The sequence below is a fragment of the Pongo pygmaeus genome, chromosome 11 (genome assembly GCF_028885625.2).
Source record: "Pongo pygmaeus isolate AG05252 chromosome 11, NHGRI_mPonPyg2-v2.0_pri, whole genome shotgun sequence".
NCBI classification, from domain to species: domain Eukaryota; kingdom Metazoa; phylum Chordata; class Mammalia; order Primates; family Hominidae; genus Pongo; species Pongo pygmaeus.
This window is the reverse complement of record NC_072384.2, coordinates 97,596,190-97,621,660: the sequence shown is the minus strand read 5'-3', so window position 1 is coordinate 97,621,660 and position 25,471 is coordinate 97,596,190. Positions and strand designations below refer to the sequence as shown.

Below are 25,471 nucleotides of genomic sequence, written 5' to 3'. Positions count from 1 at the left end.
CGAGAGGCAGGAGAATAGAACGACCAAGTACACAGAATTAGAAACCACATTAAAGCCCACAAGTGAGCACTGCAACCCTCCACAACAATGAGGATGACTCAAGTTCATGAGTTTATTAAAAAATATTCTGTCTAGGCCATGCACAGGGGCTCATACCTGTAATCCCAACACTTTGGGAGGCTGAAGTGCGAGAACTGCTTGAACCCAGGAGTTTGAGACCAGCCTGGGAAACATTGACAGACCTTGTCTCTACAAAAAATTAAAAAATAAATTAGGCAGGCATGGTGGCACATGCCTGTTGTCCCAGCTACTTGGGATGTTGAAGTGGGAGGATCACTTGAGCCCAGGAGTTCAATGCTGCAGTGAGCTGTGATCATGTCACTGTATTCCAGCCTGGGTGACAGAGTGAGACCCTGTCTCAAAAAAAATTAATTAAATAAAAGAAATATTCTGGCCTGGCGTGGTGGCTCAGGCCTGTAATCCTAGCACTTTGGGAGGCGGAGGTGGGTGGATCATGAGGTCAAGAGATCAAGACCATCCTGGCCAACATGGTGAATCCCTGTCTCTACTAAAAGTACAAAAATTAGCCAGGCGTGATGGCATGTGCCTGTCGTACCAGCTACTTGGGAGCCTGAGGCAGGAGAATCGCTTGAACCCAGGAGGTGGAGGTTGCAGTGAGCTGAGATCACACCACTGCACTGCAGCCTGGCGACAGGGTGAGACTCTGTCTCAAAAAAAAAAAAAAAAGAAAGAAATATTCTGCCTAAAAGAAGCAAAGGTAAGTATATGTAGAGAATGGCCAGAAAAAGTTGTCCTTTCTTCTTCCCCCAAAGCAAACTTCTCATCCTGTCACAACCTTCTTATTCTTTTTTTTTTTTTGAGATGGAGTCTCACTCTGTCGCCAGGCTGGAGTGCAGTGGCGCAATCTTGGCTCACTGCAGCCTCCTACTCCCTGGTTAAGTGATTCTCCTGCCTCAGCCTCCCGAGTAGCTGGGACTACAGGCACACGCCACCATGCCCAGCTAATTGTATTTTTGGTAGAGACGGTGTTTCACCTTGTTGGCCAGGATGGTCTTGATCTCCTGACCTCGAGATCCACCCACTTCAGCCTCCCACAGTGCTGGGATTGCAGGTGTCAGCCACCACACCCGGCCTCTTTCTTTCTTTTTAACATTCTACAAATGCCCATTATTTTTAGGAAAAAATCATCAGAATTCGCAGCCTCATGGGGTTTTGATTTACTGAGGGCCATGAAGTTGTGTTTGTGAAGATGTAAGACCCAAATCCAGCTACCTCAGAGTCTCTTTTACTTAATATTAGATATAAGGTTTTTAATTCCCTGAAAATATTTAGGCCCTTTTTGTTTATCATGTTTTACTTTTTTATGAGACAGGATCTCCCTGTGTTGCCCAGTCTAGTCTCAAACTCCTGAATTCAAACAATCCTCCCACCTTAGCCTCCGAAGTAGTTAGGGTTACAGGTGCTCACCACTGTACCCAGCCCTTTTTTGTTTAGCTTTAGATACTATCCAGTAGTCTCTAGTCATAGCTTTTCTTTGGGTAATCTTTATATTTCACTGTAATGTAAAATTACTGGTTCATTTATATAATGGGAAGTATATATAGTTGGCTTGTATCAATGACAAATCTAATAATAATATATTTTATAACTTACAATTCTTCTAAACGGATTTACCATTTCTTCATTTGCCAAATGTTTAATTTTTCTAGCAAGAAACCGCAGGATCTTGAGATTATTTCAGGGCAGAACTTGTAGGTAGGAGTCAAAGTGTCTAACAGCTATAACCGAAAGCTGATTTGCAAATTCTTTCAGTTTTTACTTAAGGAAACAATTTCTTACTTTATCTCAAAATGGTAGTAATACTTTCGGGAAAGTAAACTATTAATATCAATATAGAGTTAATTTATTACCAAAATGTTAATTTAGCTATCTCATATATATTTTGTGAAAGCTGTATTTACAATATGCCTTGAAAAAATTTATGCAGTCACAGATCCATAATAGCACTATTCTTTGTTAATACCATGAAATCAGTTATTGTTTGGAAGGGGTTGATGGGGAGATTGCTTTGTTTATAAAGTCTTTCAAAGAATTTTTTCAAAGATGTTTAGTTTTAAAAACAGTTGGTAGATATTTCAGATATTACAAATGTTGTCCTAGGATTGTCAATGCGTTTTCATTAGACAATAAATTTCATGGGCTGATAAAAATTAACCTAGAGTCTGACCTTTGAAAAAAATTTCTCAGCCGGGCGCAGTGGCTCACGCCTATAATCCCAGCACTTTGGAAGGCCGAGGCGGGCGATCATCTGAGGTTGGGAGTTCAAGACCGGCCTGACCAACATGGAAAAACCCCTTCTCTACTAAAAATACAAAATTAGCTGGGCGTGGTGGCACATGCCTGTAAGCCCAGCTACTCGGGAGGGTGAGGCAGGAGATTTACTTGAACCCAGGAAGCAGAGGTTGCGCTCAGCTGAGATCGTGCCATTGCACTCCAGCCTGCACAACAAGAGCGAAACGCCATCTCAAAAAAAAAAAAATTTCTCGTTTGTTTTACTAAGACTAATGTCAAGACTTTTCCTATCCAATTTCACTGAGCACAGAACAGTACTGTTACCGAGAGGTGACAGAGTGCTGGCAGCCCTCGCAGCCCTCACTCATTCTCCGCGCCTCCTCGGCCTCGGCGCCCACTCTGGCCACACTTGAGGAGCCCTTCAGCCCGCCGCTGCACCGTGGGAACCCTTCTCTGGGCTGGCCGAGGCCAGAGCCGGCTCCCTGGGCTTGTGGGGAGGTGTGGAGGGAGAGACACAGGCAGGAACCCGGGCTGCGTGCAGCGCTTGCGAGCCAGCGCGAGTTCCGAGTGGGCGTGGGCTCGGAGGGCCCCACACTCGGAGTGGCCAGCCGGCCCCAGGTATTGAGGGGCTTAGTCCCCGGGCCAGCAGCTGCGGAGGGTGCACCAGGTCCCCCAGAGGTGCCAGCCCTCTGGCACTGCACTCAATTTCTCACTGGGCCTTAGCTGCCTCCCCATGGAGCAGGGCTCCAGACCTGCAGCCCGCCATGCCTGAGCCTCCCCTCCTCCACCTCCCTGGGCTCCTGTGCAGCCCCAGCCTCCCTGACAAGCGCCGCCCCCTGCTCCACGGTGCCCAGTCCCATCAACCACCCAAGGGCTGAGGAGTGTGGGTGCACTGCGCAGGACTGGCAGGCAGCTCCACCTGTGGCCTGGCCTGGGATCCATCCACTGGGTGAAGCCAGCTGGGTTCCTGAGTGTAGTGGGGACTTGGAGAACCTTTATGTCTGGCTAAGGGGTTGTAAATACACCTATCAGCACTCTGTATCTAGCTCAAGGTTTGTAAACACACCAATCAGCACCCTGTGTCTAGCTCAGGGTTTGTGGATGCACCAATGGGCACTCTGTATCTAGCTAATCTGGTGGAGACTTGGAGAATCTTTATGTCTAGCTAAGGGATTGTGAATACACCAATCAGCACTCTGTGTCTAACTCAAGGTGTGTAAATGCACCAATCAGCACTCTGTGTCTAGCTCAGGGTTTGTAAATGCACCAATCAGCACTCTGTATCTAGCTAATGTAGTGGGGAAGGTGGAGAACTTTTGTGTCTAGGTCAGGGATTGTAAACTCACCAGTCAGCACCCTGTCAAAACGGACCAATCAGCTCTCTGTAAAACAGACCAACTGGCTCTCCATAAAATGGACCAATCAGCAGGATGTGGGTGGGGCCAGATAAGGGAATAAAAGCAGGCTGCCTAGCCAGTGTGGCAACCTGCTGGGGTCCTCTTCCACACTATGGAAGCTTTGTTCTTTCACTCTTTGCAGTAACTTTTGCTGCTGCTCACTCTTTGGGTCCACACTGCCTTTATGAGCTGTAACACTTATGGCAAAGTTCCGCAGCTTCACTCCTGAAGCCAATGAGACCACAAACCCACCAGGAGGAACGAACAACTCCAGACACGCCACGTTAAGAGCTGTAACACTCACCGCGAAGGTCTGCAGCTTCACTCCTGAGCCAGCCAGACCACGAACCCACCAGAAGGAAGAAACTCCGAACACATCCCAACATCAGAAGGAACAAACTCCGGACACACCGCTTTGAAGAACTGTAACACTCACCGCAAGGGTCTGTGGCTTCATTCTGGAAGTCAGTGAGCTCAAGAATCCACCAATTCTAGACACATTATGTTCAACAAATCCATTTCATGCCCCTGTTGTGGGGGAGGAAATTGAGGATTGCACAATGAAGACAGCATATCATTGGATTTTTTTCTTCAGAAGTTATGGAGACCTTTACTTTTGGAATTTGTTTTATATTTCACAGATACATCTTCTGCAATATTCTAGATACTTGTGACTGTTTTTAAACATGAAAAATGTCATTTCAAAATATTTAGAACTCTCATTTACTGCCTCAGTTTTCTCTAAGCTATTAAAAGATAATTCATTTTAGTGAAACTAGAAAACTATTAGGAAAAAGCATAGGAGAAAATCTTCATAAAGTGGAGTTAGGCAAAGAGTTTTTAGGGGCCAGGTGCGGTGGCTCACACCTGTAATTTCAGCATTCTGGGAGCCTGAGGCAGGAGGATCACTTGAGTCCAGGAGTTTGAGACCAGCTGGTCAGCACAGCAAAACCCTGTCTACAAAAAATACAAAAATCAGCTGGGCATGGTGGTGCACACGGGTAATCCCAGCTACTTCAGGGAGTGAGGAGAGGGGATCGCTGGAACCTGGGCCGCCACTGTACTCCAGCCTGAGCAACATAGTGAGACCTTGTCTCAAAAAAAAAAAAAGAGTTTTTAGACATAAGACCAAAAGCACAATCTATTTAAAAATTGAAAAAATATACTTCATCAAAATGTAAAACTTTTGTGAATGATACTGTTAACAGAAGGAAAAGATAAGCCACAAACTGGGAGAGAAAAACTCAGAAATCATATACATGACAAACGATTTTACCCAAAGGGTATCAAGGACTCTCACAATTCAAGAGTAAGAAAAGAACCCAGTTAAAAAATAGTTAAAAGACTGGAACACCTCACCAATGAGGATATGTAAATGAGAAGTAAATACATGAAAAGATGCTTAAATCACTAGCCATTAGGGAAGTGCAAATGAAAACTCATAATGAGGTATCATACACCTGTTAAAATAAAAAATACTGACGATACCAAGAACTGGGGAGAATGAGGAGCAATCAGAACCCTCATACACAGCTGCTGGGGATGCGAAGAGGTATATCCACTGTATTAGTCCGTTTTCACGCAGCTGATAAAGACGTACCTGAGACTGGGTAATTTACAAAAGATAGAGATTTAACTGGACTCACAGTTGCTCGTGGCTGAGGAGGCCTCACAATCATGGCAGAAGGCAAGGAAGAGCAAGTCACATCTTACGTGGATGGTGGATGGCAGCAGGCAAAGAAAGGGCTTGTGCAGGGGAACTCCTTTTTTTTTTTTTTTTTTTTTTTTGAGACAGAGTCTCACTGTGTCACCCAGGCTGGGGTGCAATAGCATGGTCTCAGCTCACTGCAACCACCGCCTCTCTGGTTCAAGCAATTCTTCTGCCTGCCTCAGCCTCCTGAGTAGCTGGGATTACAAGCGCGTAGCACCACACCTGGCTAATTTTTGTATTTTTAGTAGAGATGGGGTTTCACTATGTTGGCCAGGCTGGTTCGAACTCCTGACCTCGTGATCCGCCTGCCTTGGCCTCCCAAAATGCTGGGATTACAGGCGTGAGCCACTGTGCCTGGCCCCATTTTTAAAACCATCAGATCTCATGAGATTTATTCACTATGATGAGAACAGCATGGAAGAGACCCATCTCTGTGATTCAATTACCTCCCATCAGGTCCCTCCCACAACACATGGAAGTTATGGGAGCTACAAGATAACATTTGGTTGAGGACACAGAACCAAACCATATCATCCACCCTGGAAAACAGTTTCGCAGCTTCTTAGGAAGTTAAACAGACATTTACCATATGACCCAGCAGTCCCTGTCTTGGGTGTTTAACCTAGAGAAATAAAAACTTATGTTCACACAGAAACCTACACACAAATATTTGTAGCAGCTCTATTCGTAATCACCTCAAACTGGAAATAACCCAAATGTCTTCAACAATTGAATGAATAAACAACAGTGGTGCATCCATACAATTAAATACTCAGAAATAAAAAGGTCTGGGCATGGTGGCTCACATCTGTAATCCCAGCACTCTGGGAGGCCAAGGCAGGTGGCTGGCCTTGAGGCCAGGAGTTTGAGACCAACTGGGGCAACCTGGGACCCCATCTCATAAAAAAGTAAAATAAGATAAATTCTGTCTCTACAAATAAAAAATAAAAATAAATAGGAAAGAACTTACTGATACACATAACTTGGATTAATCTCAAAGGCATTTTAATGAATAAAAGAGCCAGCCTCAAAAGATTACAGACTGTGTAATTCTATTTAAATGACATTCTCAAAAAGACAAAACTATAGTGTGGAGAACAGATCAGTGGTTTCCAAGGATTGGGGTGGTGGAAGGGTGTGATAGAGGGATATATAGAGGAGTGTTTTAGGGTGGTGGAACTGTTCTGTGTCCCAGATGTGGTTAAATCTATACACGTATTAAAATTCATAGAATTGTACACCCCAAAGTCACTTTTACTGTATGTTCATTTAAAAAATAAAATGTCAAAGATCATTTGCTCTACAAATTACATAGACTACATTTTCTATGCCTTTGTCCTTCAGTAAAGACTGTCCTTGGGTCATGGAATGTTTATGAAGCTTAGTGAAGTTGCTAACTTCTCTTTTCTCTGTGTGATGCCAAAAGGCCAGGGTCTTTTTATCTTGCTGTTCCTTTTATCTATTTTTATTTTTCTTTATTTTGGGGAGAGGCCTCTAAATGGATTCGAGGAAATGATAGCTATGCTGAGTAGGAAGAGTGATCCCTGCTGCCATAAGGGCAGATTTAGGGTGGGAGAGCAGCACTCTTCTGGCCACCCAAGCTTGTTTCTATATTCCTTATTGGTGTTCTTTGGGTTGTAAGGGACATAAACTCAGTTCAGACTAGCCTATGTATATAAGGGAATTTATTGGTTTCTAGGTGGGAAGGCTATACTGGCATAGCTCACAACATTTAAAAAAAAAAAAGAACAGCTGGGCGCGATGGCTCACGCCTATAATCCCAGTACTTTGGGAGGCCAAGGCAGGCAGATCACAAGGTCAGGAGTTCAAGACCAGCCTGGCCAATATGATGAAACCCCGTCTCTACTAAAAATGCAAAATTAGCCGGTCTTGGTGGCAAGTGCCTGTAGTCCCAGCTACTCGGGAGGCTGAGGCAGGAGAATCGCTTGAACCCAGGAGGCGGAGGTTGCAGTGAGCCGAGATCGTGCCGGTGCACTCCAGCCTGGGTGACAGAGTGAAACTGCATCTCAAAAAAAACGTTTTATGTACTGTTTCTATACATCGTTTGTGTGCATGCAAACATATATATATATTTAGAGAAAAAATAGGAAAATATGCTGAGGTTTTAACAGTTGTATTTCTAGGAGATGGAATTATAGGTGGGTTTTGTTTTTTTCTTTGTTTTTGTCACGTTTTCTATATTAAATGTGTGTTATTTTTATGATTGAAGGAAATTTTTATTTAAGAAACACACAAATCTTTTACAGCAAATCTACTCATATTTTTGCACATGTGGGTAAGACAGTGTGAAAAGAATAAAGTAAGAGACTCGGGCTACAGTTCTGGGCCAGCTATTCCATGACCTTGGACAAATCCTGTTTTCTCTCTGGGTCTGGGTCCCACCTCTGTAGAATAAGGGGACTGAAGCAGATAATTTCCAAGAACTAGTTGGGCTTCAGACGTCTACAGTCTAAGTTATGAGAACATCACAGTTTGGTTTGTTGGAAATGTTATTATTTAATGTGAAATGGGGGGGGTAGGAGAGGTGATACGATTGCTGAAGATGTATTTATGAAACTTAACACGTCACGCGTGTCTGTATGAAGAGACCACGAAACAGGCTTTGTGTGAGCAATAAAGCTTTTTAATCACCCGGGTGCAGGTGGGCTGAGTCCGAAAAGAGAGTCAGTGAAGGGAGACAGGGGTAGGGCGGTTCTATAGGATTGGGGTAGGTAGTGGAAAATTACAGTCAAAGGGGGTAGTTCTGTGGCGGGCAGGGGTGGGGGGTCACAAGGTGCTCAGTGGGGGAACTTCTGAGCCAGGAGAAGGAATTTCACAAGGTAATGTCATCAGTTAAGGCAGGAACCGGCCATTTTCACTTCTTTTGTGATTCTTGAGTTACTTCAGGCCATCTGGATGTATACGTGCAGGCTTGGGCTCAGAGGCCTGACATTCCTGTCTTCTTATATTAATAAGAAAAATAAAATGAAATAGTGGTAAAGTGTTGGGGTGGCGAAAATTTTTGGGGGTGGTATGGAGAGAGAATGGGCGATGTTTCTCAGGGCTGCTTCAAGCAGGATTAGGGGTGGCGTGGGAACCTAGAGTGGGAGAGATCAAGTTGAAGTAGGATTTTGTGGTAAGGGGTGATATTGTGGGGTTGTTAGAAGGAGTATTTGTCATATAGAATGATTGATGATGGCCTGGATGCAGTTTTGTATGAATTGAGAAACTAAACGGAAGACACAAGGTCCGAATAAGAGGAGAAAAACAGGTATTAAAGAACTAAGAATTGGGAGGACTCAGGACATCCAATTAGAGAGTGCCCAAGGGAGTTCAGCATAATTACTTGCTTGGATGGAGAGTTTTGGTGCTCTATCCTTGAGTTTTTTTATGTTGTCATACACCAGGCCAGATTGATTTAGGTAAAAACAACACTCTTCATTTAAAAATATACAGAGTCCTCATTTTTCAGCAGTGAGTAAGTCAAGGCCTCGGCAGTTTTGGAGGACAACTGCAGCTAGAGAGTCAACTTGGGCCTGAAGGACTGATAAAGTTTGTGATACGTCTGTGATGCTAGCAGAGAAGTCATTAGAGAGGCTACGAAAGGTCATGACAGAGGTTGAAATGCCTGCTATTCCAGTACCGAGAGCATTAGTGGAGGCAGAAAGTCCTAAACTGACAACCAAGGGAATTAGTGGAATAACTCTTTTTTGTCATGTCTGTGTCATGGGGGGAACAGGAAGCCCTTTGGTGCCATTTGCAAATTGAATTTTGGGAGTAAGGAAAACTAATGTGCATGTGCCTGTCCAATTAGCAGGTAGACACATGTAGGTAGAGGATCCACAGAGGAAGAAGAGACCTTGTGCAAAGCAAAACTAGAAATGCAAAGTAAAAAGATGAGAAGGAATACTAAAAGAAGTGTCTTGTACCCAGACTCCTAGGGATCCAGCTAGGGCGGCAGCTGTCAGAGCTTGTAATGGGGACTGATGGGGTAACTGCGTAGAGGGGGAGGTTCGATTTTCATGGTGTGTGAGAAAATGTTGAGTATCTACGAGCAACTTTTCACTGTTATTTACGGGGCTGGGTATAAGTAAACAAGAAGAGGGCCTGGGAGGAGAGTCTGACGAGCAAGGGGAAGGTAGCCAAGGATGGAGTGAAATACAGGGTGAGTGCCTTCTTAAGCAATAATTACTGCTAATGTTTTTAAGTTTGCCAGTATTGATAGAGGGCTTATCTGTAATACGGAGCTGGGAGGCTCTAATTGTTTCAGTGGTGTGTGTAGTTGGGCTTTGGAGATGAAGAGTGAAGGAACATCAGGAAGGTGAAAGGTTACCCAGGGGAATTCCAGTGAGTCTTTGCCAAGAGATACAAAAAGAAGCAGCCACAGGAATAGTAGTTTGTGTTGTGAGGGGTCCGAATATGTGGGGAGTAGAGTTGATATAAGGAGAAAGGTTTTTTTAAGTAAGTGCGGAGGAGGGCGGCAGCTTGCTAATGTCAAATGTCTGGGGAGGTCTTGCTGGACCTGTCTAGAAAGTAAAGAAGTTCTTCAGGCGGGTAAAGGTGAGGGCTGTTAAAGGAAGTTCGGAGGTGTAGGGAGACAGAAGATGTTGCCCAGTCTGTATGTAAGGCGGGGACAGCTGTGTAGGCACAGGAAGAAAGGGAAATGCAAAGCCAGCAATTGTTCGCTAAGGAGGGATTAGAAATGGCTAGGAGAGAGTGAGTGAGATTGATAGTGTGGTGGAGATAGCTGGGGAGAGGTAGAGGTGGCATAAGAATGGGAATGAGAATAAGAGTGAGTATAAAAGTAAAGAATAGAACTTCATCAGGGTGAAAGTATTGGAGTGTGCCCTGTCAGCAAAGATCATCTATTCACTTTAAGAGAGACTTATAAGTGGCAGTTTGAGGTAAAACCAGGAGATATCAGTCATGATGATTTGAAGGAAAACTGTAAACCAGCAGTGTAAACAAGGGCAGGGCATTTACAAGTAGTTGAGAATGGTGAATAGGAGTATGACTAGACAGAAGATAGTAGGGATGACAAGTTTTTGGGGCACAGTCCAAGTAGTGAGGGTGACTGCGTAAAGCCCTGTTGCAAAAAGTAGGGTAAGGATGAATAGACTTAATAGAATGAAGGGATGTATTAGGCTCATGAGGGTTATTACTGTTCTTCAGAAATGTGAGTGAGTTTAAGCGAAGTAGGAGAGAGTACTTGCGACTTCCAGGAGGAAGAGGAGGGATTAGGCTGGCTGTCCAATGGACACAGCTTTATTCTGGAATGGTGAACCCAGTGGGGAGGATCCTGCACGTGGACGGCAGTTGGGTTACTATAGGTGACTAAGTAGGGTCCAGTCCATCAAGGTTGTAGGGGGGTCAGATTCTTAACAAGAACTGATCGTCCAGCTAGGGTGTCTTCATATGGCTTGTAATCTGGAGTAGGCAAGAGAAGATAAGCAGCCTGGTGAATTTCCTATCTAGCCTGCTAGAGGACTGGAAGATATCCACCTAGAGGGCTGGTGTCTGGGATGAGGTTGGGGCCGAGCAAGAAAGTGCGTCCATGTAAAAGTTCAATGGGCTGTACCCTGTAGCATCTCGAGGACAGGTTCTAATCCTGAGAAGGGCAAGAGGTGGAAGTACTGTCCAGTCCTCATGTCTAAAACACAAGAAGCAATGGCAACAAAAGCCAAAATTGACAAATGGGATCTAATTAAACTAAAGAGCTTCTGCACAGCAAAAGAAACTACCATCAGAGTGAACAGGCAACCTACAGAATGAGAGAAAATTTTTGCAATCTACTCATCTGACAAAGGGCTAATATCCAGAATCTACAAAGAACTCAAACAAATTTACAAGAAAAAACAAACAACACCATCAAAAAGTGGGCAAAGGATATGAACAGACACTTCTCAAAAGAAGACATTTATGCAGCCAAAAAACACATGAAAAAATGCTCATTATCACTGGCCATCAGAGAAATGCAAATCAAAACCACAATGAGATATCATCTCACAACAGTTAGAATGGCGATCATTAAAAAGTCAGGAAACAACAGATGCTGGAGAGGATGTGGAGAAATAGGAACACTTTTACACTGTTGGTGGGACTGTAAACTGGTTCAACCATTGTGGAAGACAGTGTGGTGATCTAGAACTAGAAATACCATTTGACCCAGCCATCCCATTACTGGGTATATACCCAAAGGATTATAAATCATGCTGCCATAAAGACACATGCAGACGTATGTTTATTGAGGCACTATTCACAATAGCAAAGACTTGGAACCAACCCAAATGTCCAACTATGATAGACTGGATTAAGAAAATGTGGCACATATACACCATGGAATACTATGCAGCCATAAAAAAGGATGATTTCATGTCCTTTGTAGGGACATGGATGAAGCTGGAAACCATCATTCTCAGTAAACTATTGCAAGGACAGAAAACCAAACAGCGCATGTTCTCACTCATAGGTGGGAATTGAACAATGAGAACACTTGGACACAGGAAGGGGAACATCACACACCGGGGCCTGTCGTGGGGTGGGGGGAGTGGGGAGGGATAGCATTAGGAGATATACCTAATGTAAATGATGAGTTAACAGGTACAGCACACTAACATGGCACATGTATACATATGTAACAAACCTGCACATTGTGCACATGTACCCTAGAACTTAAAGTATAATTTAAAAAAAAAAGAAGAAGAAGTACTGTCCAGTCCTTTTTCAGTTGGAGGCTGAGCTTGGTGAGGTCTTTAGTCCATTCTACCTTTCCTGAAGACTGAGGATGGTAAAGGGTATGAAGGTTCCACTGAATACCAAGAGCCTGAGAAACTGCTGGGGTGATTTGACTAGTAAAGGCCAGTCCATTATCGGAATGTATAAAGGTGGAAAGGCCAAACTGAGGAATTACGTCTGACAGAAGGGAAGAAATGACTGCAGTGGCCTTCTCAGACCCTGTGGGAAAGGCCTCTATCCATCCAGTTCAAGTGTCTACCCAGACCAAGAGGTATTTTAGTTTCCTGACTCAGGGCATGTGAGTAAAGTCAATTTTCCAGTCCTGGGAAAGCATCTGTTACCCAAAGCATCTGTGATGGTCCAGGAGGCTTCTGAGGTGATCGGGCAGCATCAGTCTTCAGCCTTTAAGCTGAGAAGATCTGGAGAGGAGTCAGTCAGAGAGCCTTGGGCCAGAGTTCCAGGGGCTCTTGGAGTGGCTGCCGGGTGAATTGGACAGTCCGATTTCCAGTGGGGTCCTACACAGATGGGACATGGCTTAGGAGGAATCCCAGGTTGCAGGCATTCCTTGGCCCAGTGGCCAGATTAGCCGGCACTTGAAGCAAGATCCTGGGGGAAGAGGTCTTGAAGGAATGCCTGACCACTGTGGCTTAGGCATTTGGAAGTTCTTATGTGCTGGAGATGTGGCTGGGGTTTCTCTCACAGCAGAGGCAAGTAATTGCAACTCTTCTCTATTATTGTGCACCTTGAAGGCGAGGTTAATTAAGTCCTGTTGTGGGGTTTGAGGACTAGAATTTTATTTTGGGGGCTTTTTTTAAATGTCGGGAGCAGATTGGGTAATAAAATGCATATTGAGAATAATATGGCTTTTTGCCCCCTCTGTGCCTAGGGCAGTAAATCAGCTAAGGGCTGCTTCCAAATGGGCCATGAACTGGGCTGGGTTTTTTATATTTGATGAAAGAGAGCCTAAATGCTAACTGATTTGGGAGAGGTTGGATAAAGAAAAAGGAGCATTAACCTTGACTATGCCTTTAGCTCCAGCCACCTCTTTAAGAGGAAATTGTTGGGCAGGTGGGGGAGGGCTAGTCGTGGAACAAAACTGTAAGCCAGACCAGGTGTGAGGAGGGGCAGTGATAGAAGGATTATAGGGTTGGGGAGTGGAGGCTGAGGAAGAATTGGAGCCTGATTCAGCCTGGCAGGGAGCAACCTGAGGAGGAGCAGTCTGGGGAGGAGGGGAGAGGTCAGATGGGTCGCTAGAAGAGGAAGATTGAAAAGACTCAGTGATGCTTGGGGTTGGGACTGAGGGGACAGGTAGGAGGGAAAGAAGGAGGATTTGGGACAAGTCACATTGGGAACAGAGGCTAGGGAGGGACCGATGTGTAAAAGAATGCCTGGACGTCAGGCACCTCAGACCGTTTGCCTATTTCACGACAAGAATTATCTAGATCTTGTAGGATGGAAAAATTGAAAGTGCCATTTTCTGGCTATTTGGAACAATTGTCGAGTTTGCATTGCGGTCAAGTGGCATTGGAGAAGAAAATAACGCATTTAGGTTTTAGGTCAGGTGTGAGTTGAAGAGGTTTTAAGTTCTTGAGAACACAGGCTAAGGGAGAAGAAAGAGGAATGGAGGATGGAAGTTTGCCCATAGTGAAGGAGGCAAGCCCAGAGAAAAGAAAGGGTAGAGACATGGAGAGAAGGGGTGGGGGGCAATTGCCCCCCAGGCAAGGTGGTGCTTACCACCCAGGGAAATTGGTACTTGCCACTAAGGTGAAGGATCAAGGCAGGCATCCCTGCAGTGATCAGACACCTCTGAAAAATGGGTGAATAATCAGACAGGCATCCCTGCAGTGATTAAACACCAAGGGAAGCGTGTCTTCCCGAGTCTGTGATGGCGCCAGAGTTTTGGGTTCACGGATAAAATGTGTCTCCTCTATCTCTACCAGAAAAGGAAAGGGACTGACATTAAGAGAAGGGAGAGATTGAAGGGTGGCACCAAGATTGAAAGGAGAAAGAGGTTGAGGGATAGTGAGAGAGGTTGGAGAAGAGAGTAAAAGAGGCAGCTTACCTGATTTAAAACTGGTGAGATGTTCCTTGGGCTGGTTGGTCTGAGGACCCAAGGTTGTAGGTGGATCTTTCTCACGGAGCAAAGAGCAGGAGGACAGGGGATTGATCTGCCAAGGGAGGTCCCCCAATCCGAGTCACGGCACCAAATGTCATGCGCATCCATGTGAAGAGACCACCAAACAGGCTTTGTGTGAGCAATAAAGCTTTTTAATCACCTGGGTGCAGGCGGGCTGAGTCCGAAAAGAGAGTCAGCGAAGGGAGATATGGGTGGGGCTGTTTTATAGGATTTGGGTAGGTAGTGGAAAATTACAGTCAAAGGGGGTAGTTCTCTGGCGGGCAGGGGTGGGGGTCACAAGGTAGGGGAATTTCTGAGCCAGCAGAAGGAGTTTCACAAGGTAATGTCATCAGTTAAGGCAGGAAATGGCCATTTTCACTTCTTTTGTGATTCTTCAGTTACTTCAGGCCATCTGGATGTATACGTGCTGGCTTGGGCTCAGAGACCTGACATAACAGTCATGTGGTAAAAAAAAGAAAAAAAGTGTGTGTTGGTACAGAAGTCTTTTTAGAGGTGCAGTGCTAAGTATTTTGCCATCTTTTAACATTTGAAATTTACATTTCGTGGCTGTTTACCTATTAATGCTTATTTTAAAGTGAATTACTATGAATATCTTATTATTCTGAATAGCATCCCATTTTTATTAAGAAATTTCTTGTTAAGTATGTGAGAATTGGCCTCTATTAGCTGATATATAATGAGGAATTTATTGCCAAATTTACCTTTGGCTCTAGCGCTGGTGAGGAAGGCAAGACCCAGGAAGCCCCCAGGGACCCCCACCTTCCCATTTTGATTCTGTCAGTGTTGAGAGCATTGAGAGCATCATTCAAGAGTGAATGCATTCCGGCTGGGCACGGTGGCTCACGCCTGTAACCCCAGCACTTTGGGAGGCTGAGGCAGGCAGATCACTTAAGTCCAGGAGTTCAACACCAGCCTGGCCAACATGGCAAAATCCCATCTCTACAAAAAATAGAAAAATTACCCAGGCGTGGTGGTGCACGCTTGTAATCCCAGCTACTCTGGAGGCTGAGGCAGGAGAATTGCTTGAGCTCAGGTGGTAGTCAAGCAATTGTAAATAGTAATGACTCTGAAAAGTCGAGAGGTGGTCAGTGCAGTGAGTGGAGATTGTGCTACTGCACTCCAGCCTGGGTGACAGAGAGAAACTCTGTCTCAAAAAAAAAGAGTGAATGCATTCGTTATGCATGTGGGAAAGAGAGCCACTGGCCAGGCTTGAGAAAGGAGCGCAGTCTGGCAGTGTTCAGCAGCCGTATCTGAAGCCAAAAGACTGTATCCTTGCTGACCAATGCCCCAGTGCAGGGAAGAAGGTGCCGTTCTCAAATTTTGTACCTTTTCTGAGAGTAAATCTGTCAGGTTCCACCTCATATATTAATTTCAATAAATTTGGTGAATAGGAATAAACAGGAAAAGAACTGAAGAGCTGATATTTGCATTTGATGAATGCAAGGGTGCCAGTGGAAAATGTGACAACCACCAAACTGTGTCTAACTTGGGGCCACGAAGGTGGGCCTTTGTTGAGGAAGGACCTACTGTAGACTTTGTGAACCCCGAATATATGAGATAGGTCTCAGTTAATTTAGAAAGTTTATTTTGCCAATGTTAAGGACACACTCCCATGACACAGCCTCAGGAGGTCCTGATGACATGTGCCCAAGGTTGTCAGAGCACAGTTTGGTTTTATACATTTTAGGGAGACATGAGACATCAATCAACATATGTAAGATGAACTTTGGTTCCATCCAGAAAGGCGGGAAACTCCAAACGGGGAGGGGTAGATAAGAGAAAAGTGGCTGCATTATTTTGAGTTTCCATTAGCTTCTCCGAAAGAGGCAATCAGATATCCATTTATCTCAGTGAGCAGAGGGGTGAATTTGAATAGAATGGAAGGCAGGTTTGCCCGAAGCCATTCTCAGCATGACTTTTGCTTTTAGCTTGGTGATTTTGGGGCCCCAGGGGTTATTTTCCTTTCACAACTTTTTCCCTTAAACTTCCCCAACTCCGGTAACTTGGCCAAGAAAAAGAAGAGCTGCCTCTGAGCTGCCAATAAACTCCTTTCTATGCAACCCACTGGGGCTGTATCTTCCTGTACAAACAGTGTCCTAAACGGTATTACATTCCAGAGTAGCTCACAAAATCCCCTTTAATAAAGCTGTTTGTTTGCTTTGTATATTTGCTGTAAAAACCAGTAGAAAATACCTGGGTATTTTATGCACTGCATTTCAACAGATGAATCATTAACAAACTTCTGTAAGATCAGCCTGGGTATCTGATTTCTACAGTTTTTCTAAGAATTTTATAATTTTACCTCTTACATTTAGGAAAAATGCAACCCTAGTTCCCAAATAACATATAAGTGAATTTTCAGTAAATGAGCTCTTTGTAAACTGGGAAATTACTGTGATTTTTAAATGTATCTTTAAATCTATATTCAGTTTTATGTGCCTAGGAGGATATGATCATATTCTCTAATATCTGCCATGTTATCAGTATTAAATAAGCTCCTAAGGTCCAGACACAGTGGCTCACACCAGTAATCCCAGCACTTTGGGAGGCAGAGGTGGGCAAAATGCTGAGGTCATGAGTTCAAGACCAGCCTGGCCAACATGTTGAAACCCCATCTCTCCTAATAATACAAAATTAGCTGGCAAGGTGGTGCATGCCTGGAGTCCCAGCTACTCAGGAGGCTGAGGTGGGAGAATTGCTGGAACCCAGGAGGCAGAAGCTACAGTGTGCTGAGATTGCACCACTGCACTCCAGCCTGGGCAACAGAGCAAGACTCTGTCTCAACAACAACAACAAAAGGCTCTTATAATGAAATCTCATCAGGAGTCTGAACATCACAAGTTAAGCAGCTAATTCTCCTTGTTGTGTTTTCCCTTTTTTGACTTAGCTATCTTATTTTTTATATTATATATAAAATATATTTATAAAATATATGTATATATAAAATATATGTATATGTAAATATATGTATATATAAAATATATGTGTATATATAAAATATATATAATATATGTATATATAATATATGCATATATATATAATATATGCGTTTATATAAAATATATGTGTATACATATATGTGTGTATATATATAAAAATATATGTGTGTATACATATATATATAAAAAATATATGTATATATATGACCTGAGGTCTCGCCATGTTGCCTAAGCTGGCCTCGAACTCCCAGGCCCAAGTAATCCTCCCATTTCAGCCTTCTGAGTAGCTGGGACTACAGGCTCATGCCACTTTGCCCAGCTAGATACCTTATTTTGACTTAAGTTGCCTGGGCAGAGACCACGTCCCCTTTATTCTGGACTGAACCAAGAATATTCTCTGCCCTCAGTAAATATTCATTAGCAAAAACATCCACAGTTGATTGGAGAGTCTGAATGAGCTGGATTGAATTGTTGAGCATTTATACTGTGTCAGGCAGAAGCAGTTTGCAGCAGGACAAGGAAAGGGTCCACTTCACCCTTGAAGACATTCTAGACACTTGCTCAAAATAAACTCAGTCTGAATTATCCGTGTATATTAGTCTGTTCTCACACTGCTAATAAAGAGATACCCAAGACTGGGTAATTTTTAAAGGAAAGATGTTTAATTGACTCACAGTTCCACATGGTTAGGGAGGCCTCATAACCATGGTGGAAGGTGAATGAGGAGTAAAGTCACGTTTTACATGGCAGCAGGCAAGACAGCATGTGCAGGGGAACACCCCTTTATAAAACCATCAGATCTAATAAGACTTATTCACTATTACAAGAACAGCATGGGAAAGACCCACCCCCATGATTCAATTACCTCCCACTGAGTCCCTCCAACAACACTTGGGAATTATGGGAGCTACAATTCAAGATGAGATTTGGGTGAGGACACAGCCAAACCATATCATTCCGCCCCAGCTCCTCCCAAATCTCATGTCCTCACATTTCAAAACCAATCATGCTTACCCAACAGTTCCCCAAAGTTGTTTTTTGTTTGTTTGTTTGCTTGTTTGTTTTTGAGATGGAGTCTTTCTCTTGTTGCCCAGGCTAGAGTGCAATGGTGTGATCCTGGCTCACTTCAACCTCCACCTCCCAGATTCAAGTGATTCTCCTGCTTCAGCCTCCCAAGTAGCTGGGATTACAGGCGTGTGCCACCACACTCAGCTAATTTTCATATTTTTAGTAGAGACGAGGTTTCACCATGTTGGTCAGGCTGGTCTCAAACTCCTGACCTCAAGTGTTCCTCCCATCTCAGCCTCCCAAAGTGCTGGGATTACAGGTGTAACCCACTGCACCTGGCCAAAAGTCTTAACTAATTTCAGCATTAATTCAAAAGTCCGCAGTCCAACATCTCATCTGAGACAAGGCAAGACCCTTCTGCCTATGACCCTGTAAAATCAAAAGCAGGTTAGTTACTTCCTAGATACAATGAGGGTACAGGCATTGGGTAAATACATCCATTCCAAATGGGAGAAATTGGCCAAAATGATGGGTTTTGGACTTGCCCCATGCAAGTCCAAAATCAAGCGGGGCAATCAAATCTTAAAGCTCTAAAATTATCTCCTTTGACTCCCTGTCTAACATCCAGGTCACACTGATGCAAGAGATGGGTTCCCATGGCCTTGGGTAGCTCTGCCCCTGTGGCTTTGCAGGGTACAGCCCCCCTCCTGGCTGCTTTCATAGGCTGGCATTGAGTGTCTGCAGCTTTTCCAGGTGCACAGTGCAAGCTGTCAGTGGCTCTACCATTCTGGGGTCTGGAAGACGGTGGCCCTCTTCTCACAGCTCCTCTAGGCAGTGTCCCAGTGGGGACTCCATGTGGGAGTTTCCACCCCACAATTCCCTTCCACACTGCCCTAGCAAGGTTCTCCATTAGGGCTCCATCCCTGCAGCACACCTCTACCTGGACATCCAGGTGTTTCCATACATCCTCTGAAATCTAAGCAGAGGTTCCCAAACCCCATTTCCTGACTTCTGTGTACCCACAGGCCCAAAATAACATGTGAGCCACCAAGGCTTGGGGCTTGCACCCTCTGAATAAACAGCCTGAGCTCTACATTGGCCCCATATAGCCATGGCTGGGACACAGGGCACCAAGTCCCGAGATTGCACAAAGCAGCAAGGCCCTAGGTCTGGCCCACAAAAACATTTTTTCCTCCTAGGCCTCCAGGCTTGTGATGGGAGGGGCTGCCGTGAAATGCCCTGGAGACATTTTCTCCATTGTCTTGGCAATTAACATTTGGCTCCTTGTTATTTATGCAAATTTCTGCAGCCCCCTTAAATTTCTTCTCAGAAAATTGGTTTTTCTTTTCTATGGTATCATCAGTCTGCAAATTTAAACATAAGTTCCAATTCCGAACCATATCTTTGTGAATACATAAAACTGAATGTTTTTAACAGTATGCAAATCACCTATTTAATGCTTTGCTGCTTAGAAATGTTTTCTGCCAGGTGCCCTAAATCATCTCTCTCAAGTTCAAAGTTCCACAAATCTTGAGGGCAAGGGCAAAATGCCACCAGTCTCTTTGCTAAAACATAGCAAGAGACACCTTTGCTCCAGTTCCCAACAATTTCCTCATCTCCATCTGAAATCATCTCAACCTGGACTTCATTGTCCATATCACTATAAGCATTTTGGTCAAAGCCATTCAACAAGTCTCTAGGAAGTCCCAAACTTTCCCACATTTTCCTGTCCTCTTCTGAGTGCTTCAAACTGTTCCAACCTCTGCATGTTACCCAGTTACAAAGTCGCTTCTACATTTTTGGGTATTTTTATAGCACCCCCCACCACTCTACTAGTACCAATTTACTGTATTAGTCTGTTCTCATCCTGCTAATAAAGACATACCCAAGACTGTGTAGTTTACAAAGGAAAGAGGTTTAATTGACTCACAGTTCCACGTGAAGAGGCCTCACAATCATGGCAGAAGGCAAATGAGGAGCAAAGTCATGTCTCACATGCTGGCAGGCAAGAGAGACCATGTGCAAGGGAACTCCCCTTTATAAAACCATCAGATCTCATGATACTTATTCATAGGATAAGACCCACCCCCATGATTTGACTACCTCCCACCGGGCCCCTCCCACAACACATGGGAAATATGGGAGTTACAATTCAAGATGAGATTTAGGCGGGGACACAGCCAAACCATATCACTGTGACTCTTCTGTGCAGCCTGTGCCTACATGACATGGGTGTAAGGTGGCCATCAAAGCACCTTTTCTGCTCTATAGATCCCAACTAACACTAAGAAGAAAAATATATTAGTATTTATACCTTGCTTTGTTCTCCCAAAGTATGATTTCAACAAATTTCCTTCCTTAGAGATGTCATTGAGGGCCGAGATGTGTACATAACATACCCACCAATAAGAATGATGTGCCAGGAACCTACAAAAAGTTACAAAACAGGGAGAAGGGAGTTCATTTGTATTTGGGTGGAGAGGGGAATGTGGAGGTGGCTCTGAGCTGGTGGTTGAAGATGAGCAGGATTTTGAAGAGCTGGGGAAAAAGACATTCCTGGAGGCAGAAAGGCAGCATGTGCTAGACCAGAGGGACAGGAAACACCCATCTTTTTAACTCTCCTGGTCGCCAATGTCTTGTGTTTCAGAAGAAAGCCAGCCGCCGCATAAAAGGTGAAGACAAGAACAAAGCCACTAGTAGGAGCATCGGATTAGACACAACCGCGCCACAACCTGCAGAGAGCAGACACCCGCCTGAGGAGTGCCGCCTTTCTCCCTCCCGGGAATGCTGGACAAAAGAGGGAAGGCTGGCACAGCACAACAGCTTCTCTGGGTTCAGCAGCAGTGACAGCGTCCTCCGGGAATTAGACGACGGACAGTTTGATCAGGAAGATGGCGTGACTCAGGTCACTTGTATGTGAGCCATGAGGTGAAGCAAAGGAAGGCCCTGTAAATAATTGTTAAAATCATTGCCAACTGACTTTATTGTATTACTTTCGCTGCATTTATGTAATATTTTTGAATTTTTCCAGACTCAGCCTTTCCTCTAATCTATGTAAACTTTGGCACAACCTCCCAGACAAGGAAGAATAACCAACATATTTATACATTTAGAATCATGTTTACACTTCTCTCAACTAAAACATCTGGTTAAACAGATGTTCCATTCGGTTATTACACAATAATCTATTTCAGCTTCTCATGAATGTACAAAGTAGACTTTCTTACAATTCCTGGTAAGGAGACTGAATATCTCAATCAGTATTTTACCTAATTAGAGAGAGTTCTCAGGAAGTTACGGTCTTATTTAAGCTGAAAAATAACCTCTCTCTCTCTCTTTCTTTTTTTTCTCTCTCTCTCATACACACACACAGCTAATTAGTGAAAATAAATATCTATTTCCCAAATATAACAATTAATCCACATTTTGTCTTTAACTATAGCATGTATATACAAAGCAAGCCTCTATGTGTTAAAATATTTTTTGAAAAAATCTTTTTTATATGTCTTTGCTTTTAAAGGGTCATGTCACCAACCCTGTACTGATTAATTGCCCATATATGTTGTTGCTCCTAAAAGCCTAAAAATGCAGACAGCAAAGCAGCATCTCTTAAAATTCAATATGAAAAGAACCCATAATCTCAATACATAAATACCTTAGTAGAGAGTAAGATTTAATTTTTTTTATTTTAAAGTCCAAATACTATGAAGAGGAAAAACATCAACTTCAAGTTGAAACTGAAGTCTTTTACATCTGTCTAGATTTGAATTCTGCTTTTATTTTGACTTGTTAAATCCTGAAGAGTGTTGAAATCTAGAATTTTCAATCCAGCAGGAGTAGAAAGATGCTCATAGCACAGGCGATATGTATGATAACCTATTTTGTTTCATCTTGCTTTTCTTTCCCCTTCTAATAGAGGTGGCTTTGCCTTGACCCAGTCTTTAACAATCTTTAAAATTCTACAAAATAGAGGATTTTCGTTTATCTATGAAAGGCTTACTTTGAAAGATGGAACCTTCAAGTGAATTACAACTTACTCTATCATTGATGAATTCAGCCTATTATATATTTTTATTAACATTGATGTTGACATTGTAAGATCATTTTAATAATAAAACATCATTTTTATTGGGTTATTATTTTATTGAACACAAATATTCATATAATATGTTTGGTTTTGGGGTTTTTTGTGGCTTTTTTTGAGACGGAGTCTCACTCTGTCACCCAGGCTGGAATGCAGTGACACAGTCTCAGCTCACTGCAACCTCCACCTCCTGGGTTCAAGTGATTCTCCTGCCTCAGCCTCCAGATTAGCTGGAACTACAGGCAGTGTAAGCCACCACGCCCAGCTAATTTTTGTATTTTTAGTAGAGATGGGGTTTCACCACGTTGGCCAGGATGGTCTGAATCTCTTGACCTCGTGATCTGCCTGCCTCATCCTCCCAAAGTGCTGGGATTACAGGCGTGAGCCACCATGCCTGGCCCTCATATAGTGTGTTTTATACATATAACAGGTATGTATTACATGTTATCAGTTATATAGTGTATCTAAACTAAGTCAATCTCCATTAATTGCTGATAAAATTAACAGGAATTATTCCACTTTTATCATCCAGAAGTACAGTATAAAGGAATTTAAGAATGTTCTGCTCAGTCTTATTCTATAGCAATAGCTGTCAACAATATTTGCAGAAATGGTTTTTGTTTTGACTTTTAGTTGGACTTGAGTTCCATAATCAAGAGTTAGTGGATTTTTGGTAGAAACAATCACTCCTTCCGGAGTCCACAAAATGTAATGAAGTTAGGAAGCACAAAGAACAAATCAGAAAGATCCATTTTTCCCAATGCCAGGGTCTACAAGAGGTAGAGACTTCTTTATCATTCAGTCCATATATATAGGGGATTGGAAGTAGTAAATTAAAAACAGAAATAGAAATTTATATTTGACTAAGAAAAAGCTCAGAAATATAGCAATAACTTTTTTTTTTTTTTTTTGAGACAGAGTCTCACTCTATTGCCCAGGCTGCAATCTCAGCTCACTGCAACCTCCGCCTCCCAGGTTCAAGTGACTCTCCTGCCTCAGCCTCCTGAGTAGCAGGGATTACAGGCCTGCACCACCATGCCTGGCTAATTTTTGTAATTTTAGTAGATATGGGGTTTCACCATGTTGGCCAGGCTGGTCTCGAACTCCTGGCCTCAAGCAATCTACCCAGCTTGGCCTTCCAATGTGCTGGGATTACAGGTGTGAGCCACTGTACCCAGCCAAGCAATCGCTTTTTTAAAAAATTTGTGTAAGCATACTTTCTCAGTTTATTTTTTTCCCCTCCCCTCTCACTTTATTTTTAATCTGAGTTATTTCTTCTTATTAAAATAACTTTTATTAAAATAAACTTACTAGTCTGTCATATCCTCAAAACTTGTTTTAGAAGCATTTGCTCCAACAATTACCCTTAAGTTATGTGATGAATTTGTATGATAGTGAATAATTTATGGCCAAGTTGTTCTAGAGCATTTTAAATATGTGTAAATAGCTCTGAGCCTATTCTTTTTAAAAAAAGGAACAAAACCTGAGCTCTCTATGCCTAAGGAGTTAAATATGTCTAATTTTATTATCTGCCAGTTGTATATTCAGTTCTTTTTATAACACTACGGATTTCCTTAGGGGCTCTGGCATGTGAATTTTTAAAACCTGTAAGTTATAATGAAAGGTATCAAGATCCCAGATGTCGGGTGAAGATCTGCCATTCCCCTTGGTGTAGTATCTATGGCATTTTCATCTTTGTTTTCAATAACCAAGTGTTAATTCCATCCCCTTTGGATTGTATATCACCTTGTTATCTTTCATGGACACATTTAACACCTACCTAATCACCAGGGAAATCAGCTCTATCAGTGTCACTACAATTCATTTCAGTAAAAGAGAAAAGGAAAGGTCACCCTCTTTGAGAGATTCTAGGGCTTTTAGGATGAGGAGAAGCAGGAGACAGAGCTACAGTCTATTCAAATCACAACTATCTCCAAATCATTGGTGTTATCAGGTGCAGGTGTTTATATATTTGAATATAAATGTAACAGATGCATTTTCATTTCTTTCATTCTGGAGTGCGGGAGGAGCTGGCCCGTTTTCCCACCCTTGCCTGTTATTGATTCCTCACCACCATTCCTTCTTTGCCGGAAGGACTGTGGCCCTTTCCGTCCCCATATGGCTAAAGAGGATTTCTTTCTCTTAACTCTTCAGAGCCCCAGAGTAGTACTGTATGGAAAGTGTAAATTCAGATAGAGAATCAAATGAAGGGAAATTGCCAACAGTGGGGATAGTATATAACTAAGCACACATTATATAAAAATGTACTAGTGGATACATAGAAAAACTAGCTAAATGTTACTCATCAGAACTTGTAACACATCAATTTAAATAACATTTGCTGGTAATCTATCATCCCTTGAGAATGAATTTTATTTGTGCAATAGTGCAAAGTTTGCAGAACCAGGTCTGTCAGATGTTTAAGTTCTGAGATGGTGTTTGAGGCAGAAAATTAGGCAAAACTGTAAAATGATGAGCCTCAGTTTTGGTGAGGTTCATAAAGTTTTGGTGAAGACGACTGCAAAAGAAATGGGTTCTAAACATGTTTTGAGCGTTCAAATTATTGTATGTAAAAGTACCAAGTAATTAAATCAATAGAGGGAATAAATGGAACATTTATGTGTAAGATAAATGTATAAGTATCAAGGTGAGTTTTTTGTTTGTTTGTTTGTTTTTGTTTGTTTGTTTGAGACAGAGTCACACTCTGTTGCCCAGGCTGGAGTGCAGTGGCGTGATCTCGGCTCACTGCAGCCTCTGCCTCCTGGGTTCAAGCGAAATTCTCCCACCTCAGCCTCCCGAGTAGCTGGGACTACAGGTGCACACCACCACACCCAGCTAATTTTTCTATTTTTAGTCAAGTAAGGTTTCACCATGTTGGCCAGGCTGGTCTTGAACTCCTGGCCTCAAGTGATCCACCCACCTCGACCTCCCAAAGTGCTGGGATTACAAGCGTGGGCCACCACGCCCAGCCAAGGTGAGTTTTTGAAGGCTTATGTAAGCCACATTGTTACCTGTAAGCAACAGAACTTAACTTGGCTTATTTAGCAATAAAGGAGTTTTTTGTTGTTTTGGTTTTTTGTGGGTTTTTGGTTTTTGTTATTTTTTGTTTTTTGAAACAGTCTCACTCTGTCATCCAGGTTGGAGTGC

The 25,471-nt window shown here is 43.1% G+C and overlaps 1 protein-coding gene across 2 annotated transcripts in view; it reads left to right on the top strand.

Annotated features, from left to right (window-relative positions):
- Nucleotides 1-24,956, top strand: part of RFTN2 (raftlin family member 2) — a 97,569-nt gene extending 72,613 nt beyond the window's left edge. For both annotated transcript variants that reach the window (XM_054478382.2, XM_054478379.2), the window contains one exon: nucleotides 20,888-24,956. In XM_054478382.2, the coding sequence (XP_054334357.1) occupies nucleotides 20,888-21,160 (273 nt within the window). In that variant the 3' untranslated portion in view covers nucleotides 21,161-24,956. The remainder of the gene's footprint in view (nucleotides 1-20,887) is intronic.
- Nucleotides 24,957-25,471: the final 515 nt, after the last annotated feature.